Source organism: Pavona decussata, unplaced genomic scaffold, assembly GCF_977016875.1.
Source record: "Pavona decussata unplaced genomic scaffold, jaPavDecu1.1 SCAFFOLD_302, whole genome shotgun sequence".
Taxonomy (NCBI): Eukaryota; Metazoa; Cnidaria; class Anthozoa; order Scleractinia; family Agariciidae; genus Pavona; species Pavona decussata.
In genome coordinates this window covers 1,281,750-1,296,759 of record NW_028145698.1, presented here as the reverse complement: position 1 = coordinate 1,296,759, position 15,010 = coordinate 1,281,750, and the positions used below count along the sequence as shown (strand labels likewise).

The window sequence follows — 15,010 nt, the reverse complement described above, 5'->3', positions numbered from 1 at the left end:
TGGGAAGAAAAAGTTCTCCTGGCACGTCAAGCTGATCATTATCGTTCTTCATGAGGACTAAGACTTCTGTAATATATGAAAAACTGTTGTCAAAAGTGCGAGTTTCTAAGCGCATTTTAAAAGAAATAATCTAGGTGACTCACCGCCCACAACTATGAACTTTCTTTCGTCAGTGCCATATTTGCTTATCGCCCGGCATGTGTAGTTTCCCTCCTCCTTTACTCGGATGCGTGCAGTGTTTGTTGCATTGACAAGAGTTCTTGAGTTCCTTATCACCGTCATATATATAGGAAGAGTTCCGTTGGCTGTGCACAACGTGAGCTTGCCGCCTGACACCGCTCGCACAACAGGAGCTGGTGACACAACCTTTGGTGGAACTAAAACAAGGATGATTAGATTGAAAACGTTCCGTCACTGATGACATAATATCGGAAATAAAATGACATAAGACTGACTTTAGGAGGTGGTCTTTGTACAAACAAAAGTAGACCTTAATTTAAGAACAAGCAAAAAACGAAGCTGGTTGCAGCAACTAAATGTAGGGGTGCAAACCATAACCATTAAAGATTTCTTCAGACCTTGACGCAAACCCGGTTTAAGTAAGATTCATATAAAAGTGGATAATCTTTTGGCCGAAAATATTTTTCTTTCTCTGCAACTGCTCAAGCAGTTGCCCCAGTTGCTTGTCACACGAAATTTTCCATTGCAACTTTGTTGCATGGTTCAAGTTTAAAATAATAAAACGGTCTTTAAAACAAGTTTATTTAAAGTAAGTAACTGCTGTTTCTTTTTATTACTTTCAGTTTATAATTTTAACATCTGTGGTGTCTTCAGCTAATATGTTCTTACCAGGTGAACCAGTGGTGAAGGATAAATGAAATCCTCTTCTTTCAACTCTACCATCTGAGGAGAATGTTATTATTGCTTGGTCTCCAGATACAGAAACAGTCTTTCCAGACATCTCACCGCAGTACACGCCAAGCGACTCTTTCTTCTCGCTAGTAATTTTCAAATAGTTAAACCTACAACGAAAAATTTCCTTCATGATCTCATGATACACTTCCTAATATACTCGGCGATGAATTTGACGCTAAAGAAGTTTTATCCAAGGTTATTGCTCACGTTAACTCAATTGACCCGTTTACCAGGGAAGGGCAATAATGGCTTCTGCTGCTGAAGGCCAATTGTTCTCGTTATCGCTCTATTAAAAACGTTCTTAAGCCGGTGACACACCTGGCGATTTTATACGCCGATTGCGGCGAATTTGATCGCCAGCAAAAATCGCGAGCGATTTTTGCGACCGATTGATGCGGACACACTTGGCGATTTTTTTCGCCGATCGCAGCGATGTGACAGTTTTAAAAATTCATGTGATAAAATCGCCCAACCTGATAGATTGACCTTACTGGCGATTCGCAGTATAATGACAGTAGGAAACCGCGGGAACGGGCACACTTGGCGAATTATTGCCGGCGTATTTAATCGCCGATATCTGACATGCCAGACATCGGCGATTTTATACGCCGATCGCGGCGATCGGCATATAACATGATATAAAATCGCCAAGTGTGTCGCTGGCTTTAGGAGAAATGTCATTTTTAATGATGTACTCAAGAATGCACTCTTTCAAATTGTTTTTATCAACAAAGTTTTAAACATATATACAATTTAAACTTCCTTTGTAGCTTCTTTTTCTACTCTACTCCTTGATTCAGCAAAATGTTCCACAAGGCCTTGTAAATAATTTTTTTAAAGCCTGAACCGCCTTATTCATGTATCACTAATTATAATAATTAGTTTTCCAAAACAACATAATTGTCAATAAGTCGACTTAACAAACCCGCATGATCCATGCCGCCCAGACACGTCAAAGTCTTGAAAGTTAATAATCAACGCCATGGCACCTGGGACAGAAACCGAAGATTTACAGTACTTATTCCTTGGGTAGTTGCTTGGATATCCAGGACTTGTAAGCGTGTTATTAACCACTGGACCACAATCTATTAAAGGCAAAAGTTGAATTCAATAAACAAAGATTCTGAAACTGAATTCATGCTAATTGGCTCCAGACAAAAATTGAGTACTTTGGCGAATCCACTTGAGCTCTCGATTAATAATGTTCCGATAGAACACGTTTCCTCTGTCAAATCGCTTGGAATATTTATTGATGAAAATCTACGGTGGCAAACACACTTTGATAAATTATCTAAAAAGATCGCTTCCGGAATAGGAGCAATAAAAAGAATTAGACCTTTTGTCCCTCCACCTACCCTTCATTATATATACAACGCACTAATTCAATCTCATTTCGATTATTGCAATCTTGTCTGGGGTGATTGTGGTAAAACATTATTTGACAGGCTACAGAAGCTTTAGAACCGTGCCGCTCGCGTTTTAACCTTCTCTGGCTATGATGCTGATGCTAACCGTTTAATTAGACAACTCGATTGGAAAGACTTGAGCACTCAATTTCAAATACAGAAATCCATAATGGTATACAAGTCTTTAAATGGTCTTGTTCCTGAATATTTATCATCTAAATTTGTTAAACGAAATGAAACGCGTTACTCCCTGAGGGACTCTGCTAACAAACTATTTGTCCCGTTTCCGCGAACTAATTTCATGAAAAACAGCTTTTCTTATAGCGGAGCAGTTCTCTGGAACAGCCTACCCTGTCATGTGAGAGAAGCTGAATCTCTTAGTCAATTTAAAAGATTAGTTAATGTTCATTTTTAATGTTACACACGGCATTCATGAAAAACAGGTTTTAGTTAGATTAGTTGTAGTCAGGTTTTGAATTTTGTTTAGGATAGTTAGGTTATTTCTAATTTATATACTCCTGATGGATTTTACCGTGTTTAAATAAAGATTTATTGATTATTGATTATTGATTGAACATTGTACATGAAATCAAGATCATTGCGCAGGAAAACGATCCTGCAAATCTACGCCTATTTCAAGCATTTTACATAAAAAAGTACAAACCTTCCCTCAACTCCCGAGAGGAATGCAAAGAATTCGCCGTACCTTTTGTTTTAATGACTATTTTATACATCGGTGGCACTCGCTCATTAAATCGTTTTATCCTTTATTTTATCCATATTTGCATTTTATACTTCTCGCACATTTCACGTATTTTACACCTTTCATAAATTTTACGTCACATTTATTTGTATATAAGCTCTACACGGAATATTTTCTGTTAACCTTGATGATGCCGTCGATCGGCGAAAGCTTGGATTTTTAATAACGTTTTATCCGAACGGTAGCTTAAGGCCTCAATGAAGCCTCGATACTTTTATTTTCTAGCTTTTTGTCTCACAAACAATTGTTGTACCAGATTTCATACCTTTTGTTTGCCTTTTTTTTTAAAAAAAAACCCTGTAAGACTCACTAGTGACTTTTAGGTTTTTACACCGAGTATCGTCCAGGTCACAACGAACACATATGTCACTACCTGAAAATCTCTCTGAATGTTAAAACATTATGGCTCTCAAGTTAGTTGATATATTTTCATACATGAAAGTTACTGTGATAAACGCGTACTTTTCTAGTGATCTTTGTAAAGGATAATACACAAACACAGTTTCCAACATAGGCCACTTTCTCTTCAGGAGCAAAACTGTACATAATTTAATGGTTTTCTCCAAAAAGGTAAAATTGTTCGAGTAGGCGTTCATTACCGTAATCTCATTTCCGTTCCAAAAGACAGAATACCAGGATTAGCTAAATCTAAGGTTTTCTCAATTTTGGAGTGGCAATACCCTTCCTTATCCATTTATGTGTCAATTGCTACAAGGACATGGCTGCCTTTGGCTACTGCGCATACGTTCTGCGCATCTCGGCATGGTCCGATAAATTCGGATTTCTTTCATGAGGACGATACCTTTTAAAACAAATATTATTCTGACTATTCGAGGAAAGACGATATTAGCTGGAAACTAATAAGACAAAATTAGAAATAACAACGCAATTTTCGGAGTTTTTTAAGCTTCAATTTGGAGAAAAGTGCCATATAATGCTGTGTATTATACATCTTCTAAGAATTCTCATTGCTTAAATATCCCTGAAAAATGCGTGGTTATCCACAAAATTTCTTTTTGGATTCCAATAACCCTTACTAAGATCTGCTATTCCCACATAGTCACATCCTGTGCAAAAATACCTCGGTACTAGGAGACAAAGTCCTTAATTCACATTCTTTTTAATACATGTACATGATGACCTTGCGATAATTTTTGCTAGGTGTCCGGATTCGTCAGGTTCGTACTTTGTCCATTGTTGCATTTATACATAGATGTTTTTCTATTCCGCAAGAGTTTTGTTCACGTATGATTGAGAAACATTTCTAGCTACAGTATCAGTAGAATCAGTCGCCGTTAGTCGTCAACAACAGTGAAAAGTAAAACTTATCAAATGTTTCTAAGTAGCATGGAAATTTCACTCCCTTTCCTAGATGTCCAAGTCCACCTCAGCAACAACCACATCCAAACAGATCTCCACACAAAACCCACAGACAAGCATCAATACCTCCTCAAAACTTCATGCCACCCGAACCACACTAAACAAACTATTCCATTCAGCCTTTTCCTGCGAATCCGTCGCATATGCTCTACTGACGCTTTCTTTGATAAACGAAGCGAAGAACTCATCAAGCACCTGGTCCAACGTGGTTATAGCCGCTATTCCCTACAAAAAGATGCAAATCGCGTACGAGCCATCCCACGTCACGCAACACTACAGCCACAAGAACAGAAAGCCACAAAAACAGACAGAACACCCTTCGTCATATCCTTCAATCCTGCACTTCCCAAAATCTCATCTATTGTGAAAAAACATATCAACATCCTCCAGTCCTCCGCCAACTGCAAACAAGTTTTCCCTCATCCACCAGTTATCGCCTACAAACGTAACGCAAGTCTACGTGATCTCCTGGTCCATTCCGAGCTACCTCAAAACAAGCCCTCCAACCAACAACCCGCTGGATTCATAAATGCAACCACCCACGATGCCTAACTTGCTCATTTCTCCAAGAAGGTCAAACGAACTACACTTTTTTCAACACTAACGAATCACGCAAAATTTCTGACTACATATCTTGTAATTCCAAAAACCTAATCTATTTAATTCAATGTAAGAAGTGCCACTCCCAATACATTGGGGAGACAAAGCGCAAACTTAATGAACGTTTCGGGGAGCATCGCAGATCTATCCTGAATCACCATCAACTACTCAACCCCACTCCTGTCTCGCTACATTTCAACCAACCTGGCCACTCAATCAACGACGTCCAACTAATCCCGCTTGAACTTATACGCAGCAAACGTGACTCAGTTAGAAAGGCTCGTGAAGCTCATTTAATCAACAAAGCTAAAACATTGCACCCTCTTGGTATAAATAGACGTGACGAAACACGCCAATGACATGTCTCACACTTAGTCCTAAACAACCAATCATTGTCACGCATTTTATATTTTAAATCTTCTTTGTAACGATCCTTTTATGTTTCTCACTTTTCTTTTTCGTTCAGCCCCCGAGGAAGGTTTGTATTGCAAACCGAAATATCGGGCAAAAAAATTTGTTTTTTTAAAAAACAAATATATTTCAGTTATTCTAGCTTTTGTTGTTTGCTCTCTCAAGCTTGTCACCTCCGCCGTTGGGATCAGTCTGCCGTTAATATTTTCTATTGGAAATTTCAGGTTTGTATTGAAATTTGCAACTAGACCGGTCATATCTTTTTGTCTTCTAGGGCGGATTCTGCCCCCCCGCCCCCTCACTTCCTCCATAACTCTGAAAATATAACAGTTCAGACAGTTGTCTTCTTCTGAGTACGCAATGCGAAGTGAGGACCTCATATCACGTGGTAACAAGGTCGTTATTGCCAAATGGCGGCCTTCTGGGATCCCTAATCTTGAATTTCTGGATTTTCCGAAAACTTCAGAAAAGCGGACAGCTAAAATAATTTTATTGCCCAATATTTCGGTTGGACAATACTGGCCTTCTTCAGGGGCTGAAGAAGCTTTTTGCTTTTGCAGCCCCTGAAGAAGGTTAGAATTTTCTAACCGAAATATTGGGCAATAACATTATTTAAGCTGTTCGATCAGTCTTACACTTAATTTTACGTTCTGTGAACATTAATCGACCACATCATTCGTGAAAAATTCCTAAAGTTTCATGGCTTTTGCTCGAATATTGTAAAGTTATTCAGGTTCAAAGTCGCCGCGGGTACAATAATCCCCCCCCCCCCCCCAAACTTTTAAAATGAAAAAAAAAAAATCACTTTTCTTACAGTAACTTTTGTGTTTTAGCTCATGTTAGGGTTCTTTTATTGATTTTGAAAACTTTCGTTCAATTTCAGTGCTTTCTTAAATTTTTGTGAAAATGCACAAATTCAAGATGGTAGATCCAAGATTGCGGTTACCAAGATTGCCTCCTCATGCGTAATTACCACGCCATGTGACGTCTAAACTTGGCGAACCCTAAAGGAAACATCTTTAGACGGACTATCTGTCCTCCGACTCTTCCTGTCATATCTTTTATCCTTACAAAGGAAGGTGGAATCCCCCTCCCCGCTACCCGGCCCAGGAAGACGAAGAAAAGCCTGGCCCAAATAGGGTAAAGCCCCGGTATATGGGAGGTGGGAAGGCTTTTTTTGTTGTTTTATCCACCGGGAAAAGAGCCCTTACGAACCGAACTGGGGAGGTGAGTTCTCAGAAGTCAGTTTTTCTCAACCAATCGCAACGCGGCTACCGCATCAGTGGAGCCATCACAGCATGAGACTTGCTACGAGCTCGTGTTAGTCGTGTCACAAATAGCAAAATGAAGTAATTCCTAGAGGAACCCGTTTGCCCACAGCAATTGCATGTTTTGTCAGTGTGAGCTGTTGTTTCCCTTGGTTAAAAAGACGGATGGAATTAGGACCTCTTATAAAGGATGATAGGATAATCTCTGAATGGAGAGGATAGAGGGCTTATCATGATCACTTACTACCAGGAGAGGATTCTTACTTTACCCATAGCACCGTTACTTTATTATGATTGATATTTCCCTCCCGTAAAATAATTGCGTTTTAGAGAAGATTTGAGGATTACAATTCTTTTTCGAGTGAAGAGGGTCACCTTCGTATCAGCACCATTGGCCAAGAACCCCGGAATGACCATGAAAATCTTAAAAAGTTGGCAACGTATTTTATTTTTTAAAAAGCGGGTGGAGTAGGAAAGACTCTCTCTCTCTCTGCCTGTCAAGCAACTCACTGCTGAAATATATATATATATTTTTTTATGCCTGTGAACACTAAATCAGTTAACAAGGTCTTCCATACACTCAAAAGCGACGAAAGACCAAGGGATTGAAACTTGAACTTAACAAAAGATAACAAAATGCGGCACAGAAATGAAGCTTGAAATGCAGCTAAATTGTATTATTCACTTAGCAGGAACACTCCTGTAAAACGTTTTAAAAAAATGCTAGATCAGTAAGAGAAGTTAATATGAATGACTCACCGTCAAGAACTACTATGAACTTCCTCTCGTCGTTTCCATATTTGCTTCTTGCTCGGCATGTGAAGTTTCCCTCCTCCTTTATCCGGATGCGTGCAGTGTTTGTTTTATTTACCAGAATTGTTGAGTTTCTTATCACTGCCATGTATATGGGAAGAGTTCCGTTAGCTGTACACACGAGTGCGACGTGTGGATGCAATCGCACAACAGGTGCTGGCGACACCACCTTTGGTGAGACTAAAACAAGCATAATAAAATCATTTATCAGTGCAAAGAGTCTTCATTGATGGCGTAGCAGTGACAATAAATTGAAAGACGATTGAGTAAGGAAGGAAGTGGTCTTTGAGAATAAAAAGTAACCTAGATGTAGCAACTAGATACAGTAGGTCAAATAAACAATAGCCCGTAAAGATTTCCATGGCGCAGGGCAAAAACTGGTTGTTGCAAAGTTCTAAGGAGTGCATTTTTGTCTAGCCCCTTATATTTCGCGTTAATTGTCTGCAAGTGCTGAAGCAGCTTCCCAGCTGTTTCTTAGACGGAATTTCCCATGCTACTTTGTGCTGTTGTAAAGTTAAAAATGATAACATGATCTTTGAAACAAGTTTAAGTAAGTACCTGCTGTTTTAATTATTATTATTATTATTATTATTATTATTATTATTATTACTATTATTATTATTATTATTATTATTATTATTATTATTATTATTTGTTATAATTTTAGTGTGTGCGATGTCTTCAGCTAATATGTTCTTACCAGGTGAACCAGTGGTGAAGGATAACCGAAATCCTCTTCTTAAAAGAAAATGATATGAGAAGAATGTTATTTTTGCTTGGTCTCCAGATACAGAAACAGACTTTCCAGTCATCTCACCGCAGTACACGCCAAAAGACTCTTTCTTCTCGTTAGTAATCTTCAAATAGCCATAACTGCAAGGAAAATATCTTTTTTTAATTACGAAGAGTAATGTGGCGGTATTGGAAAAAATTCTATTGCTGTGGCCGATAGATCACTTCGTCTACAGACAGTCCAATCTTTCTTTGTGAGCCTAATGAAACACGTTTTATCTTTTTCGTTTTCGGTGACATTTTCACACGTTAAGTAATAAGGATTTGCTGGTACCCTTTTTAATTGCCCACAGTTTTCACCCAAGTGTGCTTTTCCTTGCTTGCCATTTTTCCGTTTTCCAACCGACAATTAAGCAATCCTGAGTCAGGCTTCTTCTACTCGGATAACTGCAATATGAGACGCGTTCCTTAAAGAAAAAAAATGTCTAACAACTGGTACCTTGTTTTGTTTTGTTTTTTTCAATGCTGTCTTAAACAGAAAATCAGCGAAGAAAAAGGAGTCTTTAATACCCCTTGAATGGGACTGGACAGAGAAATAACACCATCGTGTAAATTCTCTAAATTATCCCCTAAATTTTTTGGATGAGATATGACGATACGTTCAATTTAAATGTTATTCATTAAAATGTGGCGCTTAACTTTTCTGGCATACTAAATAAACAGTCTCCCCTTGATAAAATCCAAATCTATTCAAATCGAACTAAATAAAACAAACATTTAATGCCGTAAAGTTCTCTTAAATTAGAAGTCTCTTTTACAATATACACACTGCCAGTTGATCAAATGCGGTATTTTTGCAGCTTTCCCAAGGTAGCATTAAGGGTTTTGTATTAAAATAGTTCTTAGAAAACATCTTTGTAATGGTTTCCCCAAGAATGCCCTCCCTAAGTTGTTTTTATAACTGACAAATTTTAAATGTTTTTTACTTCCTCAGAAACGACACATAACTTATTTAAAGTGTCTTTCTAACATAGCTTTTGTTTTGTTCTGTTTTTATGTTTCAGTGCTTGTTTGAGAGAAAATGTGTTCAACACCTTTTACATCTAACCTGCTTTCAAGCCGAACGATTTATACGTCTCACTAATTGAAATGTCGTTTATAGGACAACATAAACGTCAACAACCTGCGAATTAGGGGAAAATAGGTACAGATAATTGCTCAAGGCCGAGTAGAATTAAGAGTAATGCTTAATTCTACGAGGGTTCATTGCGATTACAAGACAAAAATTTTTAAAACCATTGAGCTGTTCAAGGCACTTCATGAAACACTCAGCCATGGAGTAAAACCGCTCATCCGTACGAAAAACAAACAATTTACCTCTTTCTTAGCGCACAAGACAAGAAAATGATCGTTATAGACATGTAAAGAAAGATACGGCCTTATTTCATTAAACTAAATGTTAGTCACAAATTAACTGATTCACCAGCGCTATAAAGCTTTATCCCAACACATGACAAAACATTGTTGAAAATAGCAAACGGTGCGTCCGAAGCAAGAAATTGAATAGTAATTACTTCCACCGAGTTTGACCTGGTCCTTGACACCCATTTAAAGAGCATTGTTTTTCTCTGTTATCGTTCGTTGAAAGAAGCCATAACGAGGTGAAATCCCTTAGTCACATTGAATGATTTGTTTTGGCAACCAAACAAATCCGCTAAGCGTCTAGTCGATCCAAGTTTTTAGCTTTTAACACAGATAATATTTTGTTGTTTCTATTAAGACTCGAAAATTCACCTTTATTCATTTTCTTCCAAGCTATATACGAACTTGATTTCCATGCATTTTTTGCTCAAATAACTTGGCTTATCGGTGACTTTAAAATCAAACTCGTAGTCGTAGTTGTTGGGCACAAAATAAAGAAACCAAAAATAGAAAAGAAGAGCACAGCCAATCGGGGGCGAGTAGTTTTGCTCTCGTTGGAGCAATTTTAATTTACTGAATGTTAAAACACTTATCCTACTTCATTAGTTCCCTAAACATACACGCGTTCTCCATTCCTTCCGTCTGCACGTCAAAGTCTAGATAATCATTCGGATTCTGCCCGCGAGGACTTTGAACCTGACTATTTTTTTTTTCAGCATTTCGGTAAACGCCATAAAACTTCAGCACCTTCTCAGAAATTTATCTGGGAAAAATTTTGTGCGGTCGTTTAGTGTTCATTGACTTTGATGTTATCATAATAAGCAATGAAATGACCGGCAGTTTTTTTTTCAGAAAATGGTAAATCTTATTTCAAAATGAAGAAAATTACTTTTCTTATTGTAAATTGGGTGTTTTTAGCTCATATCAGAGCTCCTTTGATCGTGTTGATTACTTTTCGCTTAATTTCAGTGCTTTCCTGAAGTTTTGAGGAAATCCAGAAATTAATCCAAAATGACGGATCCAAGATGGCAGTCATGACGCCACTACCACGTGATATGACGACTTCACTTCCTGTTGTGGACGTCAAAGAAAACGTTTTTTAATGTACTATCAATCCCTCGAGTCTATTTGTCATAGCTTTTATAGTAGCGAAGTTATGGAGGGGTGGGCGAATCCCCCTCCCCGATCCTAAAAGACCAAAAACAAAATAAAAACCCTTGAACAATTTCACTTACCACTACAATGATAGAGTCAAATTAACTTACCGACATTCTCTGTACCGCCACAAGTCAAACTCGTCAAAGTTGATTAACAGCGCCATGCCTCCAGGAATTGGAACCGAATAGCTGCAATTCATTTTCTTCAAGTTAAAGTTTGAATATCCAGGACTTGCAATTGAAAGCGAGTTGTTTACCACCGAACCACATTCTGTTAAAGACAAAAGTATTTAATCAACTTCAAGCAGGTCTACACAAACAAGCAGATACAATTACTGAACAGAAAATTATGACATTAAAGTGCCCCTGGGACGAAAATTTCATTTTCCATCTTTTTGCATTTTCGTGTAGAATGTGACCTTCTTACTCATGTTACCAAATTTCAATCCTTTACGGCGATTGGAAGTTTTAGCTTTTTATTCGAGATTTCACGGCCGCCATTACTTGGCCTTGTTCCGGAAGTTAAGGCTCAAATTACAGGAAGTGACGTCATTGGCTAAACACGAAAAATTCCACACGGCTAATTTTCATATGGATTCTACTTCATAAACTGTATTCTGCTGTTATTTAGTTCGCAACAGCAGAATACAGCTTATGAAGTAGAATCCATATGAATTTTTCGTGTTGAGTCAATGACGTCACTTCCTGTAATTTGAGACATACTGTAAAACCTACCAGAAGTGATAATTGAGTACACTTACATGTTACATGGCAACTGATAAGGCCTATAATACCACGATTGTTAGTGTATAATAAAAATGGAACAAAGAAAAGAAACATGAAGTGACCTTACCTTGGCTTGCGAGAACGCCGTTCTCGTTCCAAAACAGCACAAATAGCAAGGTTAGCATTGCCATGCTGGAGAAGTGTTTATACACCATCGTGATTGCTCAAATTACTGATTTTTACTGGAGCAATGACGCCTACGGGTAAACAGAATCAATTACTCAAATAAAGCGAGTTATTAAAAATACTGCCCTAGATTAATACTGCCTTATCTTGCCAAAGACAAATCTGTTAATTTTCCTCACCAATCTCAAGTGACGATCTGAAGTAATTTATATTAATTGACTGTTTATATCGTATGACAAGAAAACAATGTCGCCAACTATTGTCAGCGTGTTAACCAAAACGAGACAATTCGATAATCTCCTGTCTGCAAAAAAGCAACATCTCAACCATTAAATTTTCCCTTACGCCGCACTCAAAAAACAAGGTTAAACAATAGCCGGTAATTATCACAAGAATTGATAGATTATTACCACGTAAAACGCACTCATCCACTACCAGGAAAATAACTATTAAATACATAAAATTAAGTCCCACGCACCAAACTGAGGTGAGCCAGTTGTTTTCTTAATATTTATAACCCTGGGAGGATAAAAGTTTAACTGACAGCTACTGTGTGTTATGCAAGTTGTATTTCTGGCAATGACAAAGTTTGATGACTCAATGTTGACCTGCTTATATTTTTCAATAGATTTACAGCAGCTTTTGTCAATTCATTGGCCATGTGTTTGCTGTAGGATGTGAGGATAATTTATATTTCGCATTTTTAACAACCCAATTTTGAATCTTTTCCATAGCACTTTTATGGACACCTTTTCTGACATTTTAGTTTAATCTTTTAAAAGGTTCAGTGTTTTAAAGAAGATGCGAAGGAACAGGTGAGTTTTGGTTAAAGAGTTATCTGAACGAATAATGGTATGATTGATTGTTCGAGTCAGGACATGAATCCTGTCATTACCATGTTTATGTTGGCTTATGTATAATTTCTTTCACATATAAAATTATGTATGCTTTTTGAAAGAAAAAGTTTTTTCCCTGTAAGTTTTAATCTGTTCAGGTTCAAAGAGAATTTATATTGTGTGTTCAATGAGATAATTATTCGCTTTGGAAGAGACTTCTGGTAGAGTCATTCCAGATGACTGAAAGCTGGACCACTCGTACAGCCAATCAGGTTGCATAAATCACCTAAACTGACGTAAGACGACGGAAAACAAGTATTCACCGTACCGAACTCAATCCTTAAAATGTTGCTTTAACCAGCATTTACTAAAACGCTCTGGCGATACATTGACGAAGTCCATAATTATGAGTTTAATTGTCGGAGTTGTGTGCTTCCCAAAGCAGTAAAAACATAACAAGAAAGTTGATGTTAATGATCTTTGGCAAAAAAAATTCATGAAACATTCATGATAATTTTTTCCCAAAACATCAGATGACCCAAAGTATCGCAAAAGAATTGAACGTAGCCCTCTCTCAAGTCATTACTGAAGTAAATAAAGAAAACGGCATCTGGCAGCTCGGCCATTTTAATAAGATTCTACACCGGATATGCAATTCCGCTATAACAACACTTACAGAGCCTTAGAAAAATTTATGAGTTAGTTAACATGAACTCAAACACATTCATTCGGCTGTTCATATTATAATGGCTACAACTGAAATACTGAAAACAGTTAACCAGTAAATTTGTAATGATCATTTACAAGAAGTTGTCTACTTCGTAAAAAGAAAAACTAAACAAAACTAATTTTAATTTTTTAAAGAAAACCTTTGAGAAAATCAGCATAATCAGCAATTTCGCATCTTGAGATGCTAATTTTATTTTCTAAAGAAAAAACTTGTTTGTGAAGAGCAAGTTGTAATTGTTTACTGGTGAAGAGCATCCGTTATTATCAGTACTCGTAATACGCTTTTTCTTATGATATATTCTTCTAACTTTTGGGTAGCTTTTAGTAATAATTATGCTATGCAAAATAGTCATCTGGGTCATTCTATGGTGTATTTTTGCGACAAAAGTACTAGAAAGCAGGTCACTCTCACTAATGGTTCAAACCAATGGGTACGTTTTGTTGACGAAGTTTAAGATCGGCTCACACGATATTCATTTGTGTTTATTGTGAAATAATCAAAATGCGTAGTGTTGTGTTTATTTCTTTGCGCCAAAGTTTCACTTCTATTTGCGTCAGTAGCTGGATGTGTTAGCTAAATATTAATTGAACAGTCAATTTGGACAGTTAATACACAAAGAGAACAACAACTATAATTTCACTCACCTGAATGACTGAATGACTGATAACAATCGATTCTCTCTGCAAGAAGTTGTTCCTCAGGATTACAAGCGTGGGCAACACCGAACGCACTTAGAAAGTACAGCCCTGTCCAGCTGTGGTTTGTGATAACAAATTGCATAAAATGTTCACTTGACTTCCGCGGTAGATTTTTTGCTTTTAATTCTTAATTTAACAAAGAGTTTGCTTTAAAACTAGTAATTTATGTCAATTTTAGAAAAGAATGACCAAAAAAACTGAACAAGTTTCTTTTTTATTCCCCTGAAGAGAAGCAGCTTTTTAAATTTTTCGCATAACTTAACTACAAAAAGCGGACATTTGCTTGGTTTTGTATTTAAATAAAAAAGTCGTTCCTTATTGATGAATGAAGAAAATATTCATCTTTAATACATTTGTTCTACCCTAAGAATAAACATTGACTTTTAAATTTCTTCTTTGTACACGTGGATATATGTGACGATTAACTCTTTTCAGTCGAAAGATTAAAAATAAGCATATAATTATTCGAATGTTATTGTTGAAATGTGATGCAGTCTTGTGTCTTGCTTACTGTCTTATTTAACCCTAAATAATTTATAATTTTTGCTACCTATAAGTTCAATTTTTTATTCTAATGAAAAGATAATTTTGACTTTTTTCGAAGAATGATTCTTTTTTTATGATGCAATGATAGCATTTAATTTTGATTCAGTTGCAACTGACTGTGATGGCATTTCTGAGAATTAATTTAACATGTGGCCATTATTGTGCGATAGTTTTTTTTTTTCCATATTGCTAACATATACGTCTCCGATGTGTTTTTAGAAAATTTTCTTAAATTCACGATAGTAATTAAAAATATATTATATTACTTTAAATATTTTTATGAATATAAAAATACAGGTAGCCTTGTGGGTGATTATATAATTACTATTTTTCGATGTTTAACCCTTTAACCCCAAATATCAAAGAAGAAATTCTCCTATCTTTTCCCCATACAGTTCCTATAAAAGTACTAGGGAGAAGT

The 15,010-nt window shown here is 36.8% G+C and overlaps 3 protein-coding genes across 3 annotated transcripts in view; all 3 read right to left on the bottom strand.

Moving 5' to 3' along the window:
• Nucleotides 1-8,424, bottom strand: part of LOC146454408 (uncharacterized) — a 204,412-nt gene extending 195,988 nt beyond the window's left edge. Inside the window, exons 1-5 of the mRNA XM_085095547.1 lie at nucleotides 8,257-8,424; nucleotides 7,503-7,736; nucleotides 1,841-2,000; nucleotides 850-1,022; nucleotides 144-377 (exon numbers count right to left, since the gene is read on the bottom strand). Of these exons, the coding sequence (XP_084951673.1) occupies nucleotides 144-377; nucleotides 850-1,022; nucleotides 1,841-2,000; nucleotides 7,503-7,736; nucleotides 8,257-8,368 (913 nt within the window). The 5' untranslated portion in view covers nucleotides 8,369-8,424. The remainder of the gene's footprint in view (nucleotides 1-143; nucleotides 378-849; nucleotides 1,023-1,840; nucleotides 2,001-7,502; nucleotides 7,737-8,256) is intronic.
• The window catches only part of LOC146454405 (mitochondrial inner membrane protein Mpv17-like), a 29,481-nt gene that overhangs the window by 3,371 nt on the left and 11,100 nt on the right, over nucleotides 1-15,010 (bottom strand). The gene's annotated exons all lie outside the window — the stretch shown is intronic.
• On the bottom strand, nucleotides 10,972-14,166 carry LOC146454407 (uncharacterized). Its single transcript, XM_085095529.1, has 3 exons — nucleotides 13,990-14,166; nucleotides 11,721-11,850; nucleotides 10,972-11,138 (listed from the first exon to the last, which is right to left on the bottom strand). The coding sequence occupies exons 2-3, from the start codon at nucleotides 11,806-11,808 to the stop codon at nucleotides 10,972-10,974; spliced, it is 255 nt and encodes an 84-aa protein (XP_084951655.1). The 5' UTR covers nucleotides 11,809-11,850; nucleotides 13,990-14,166.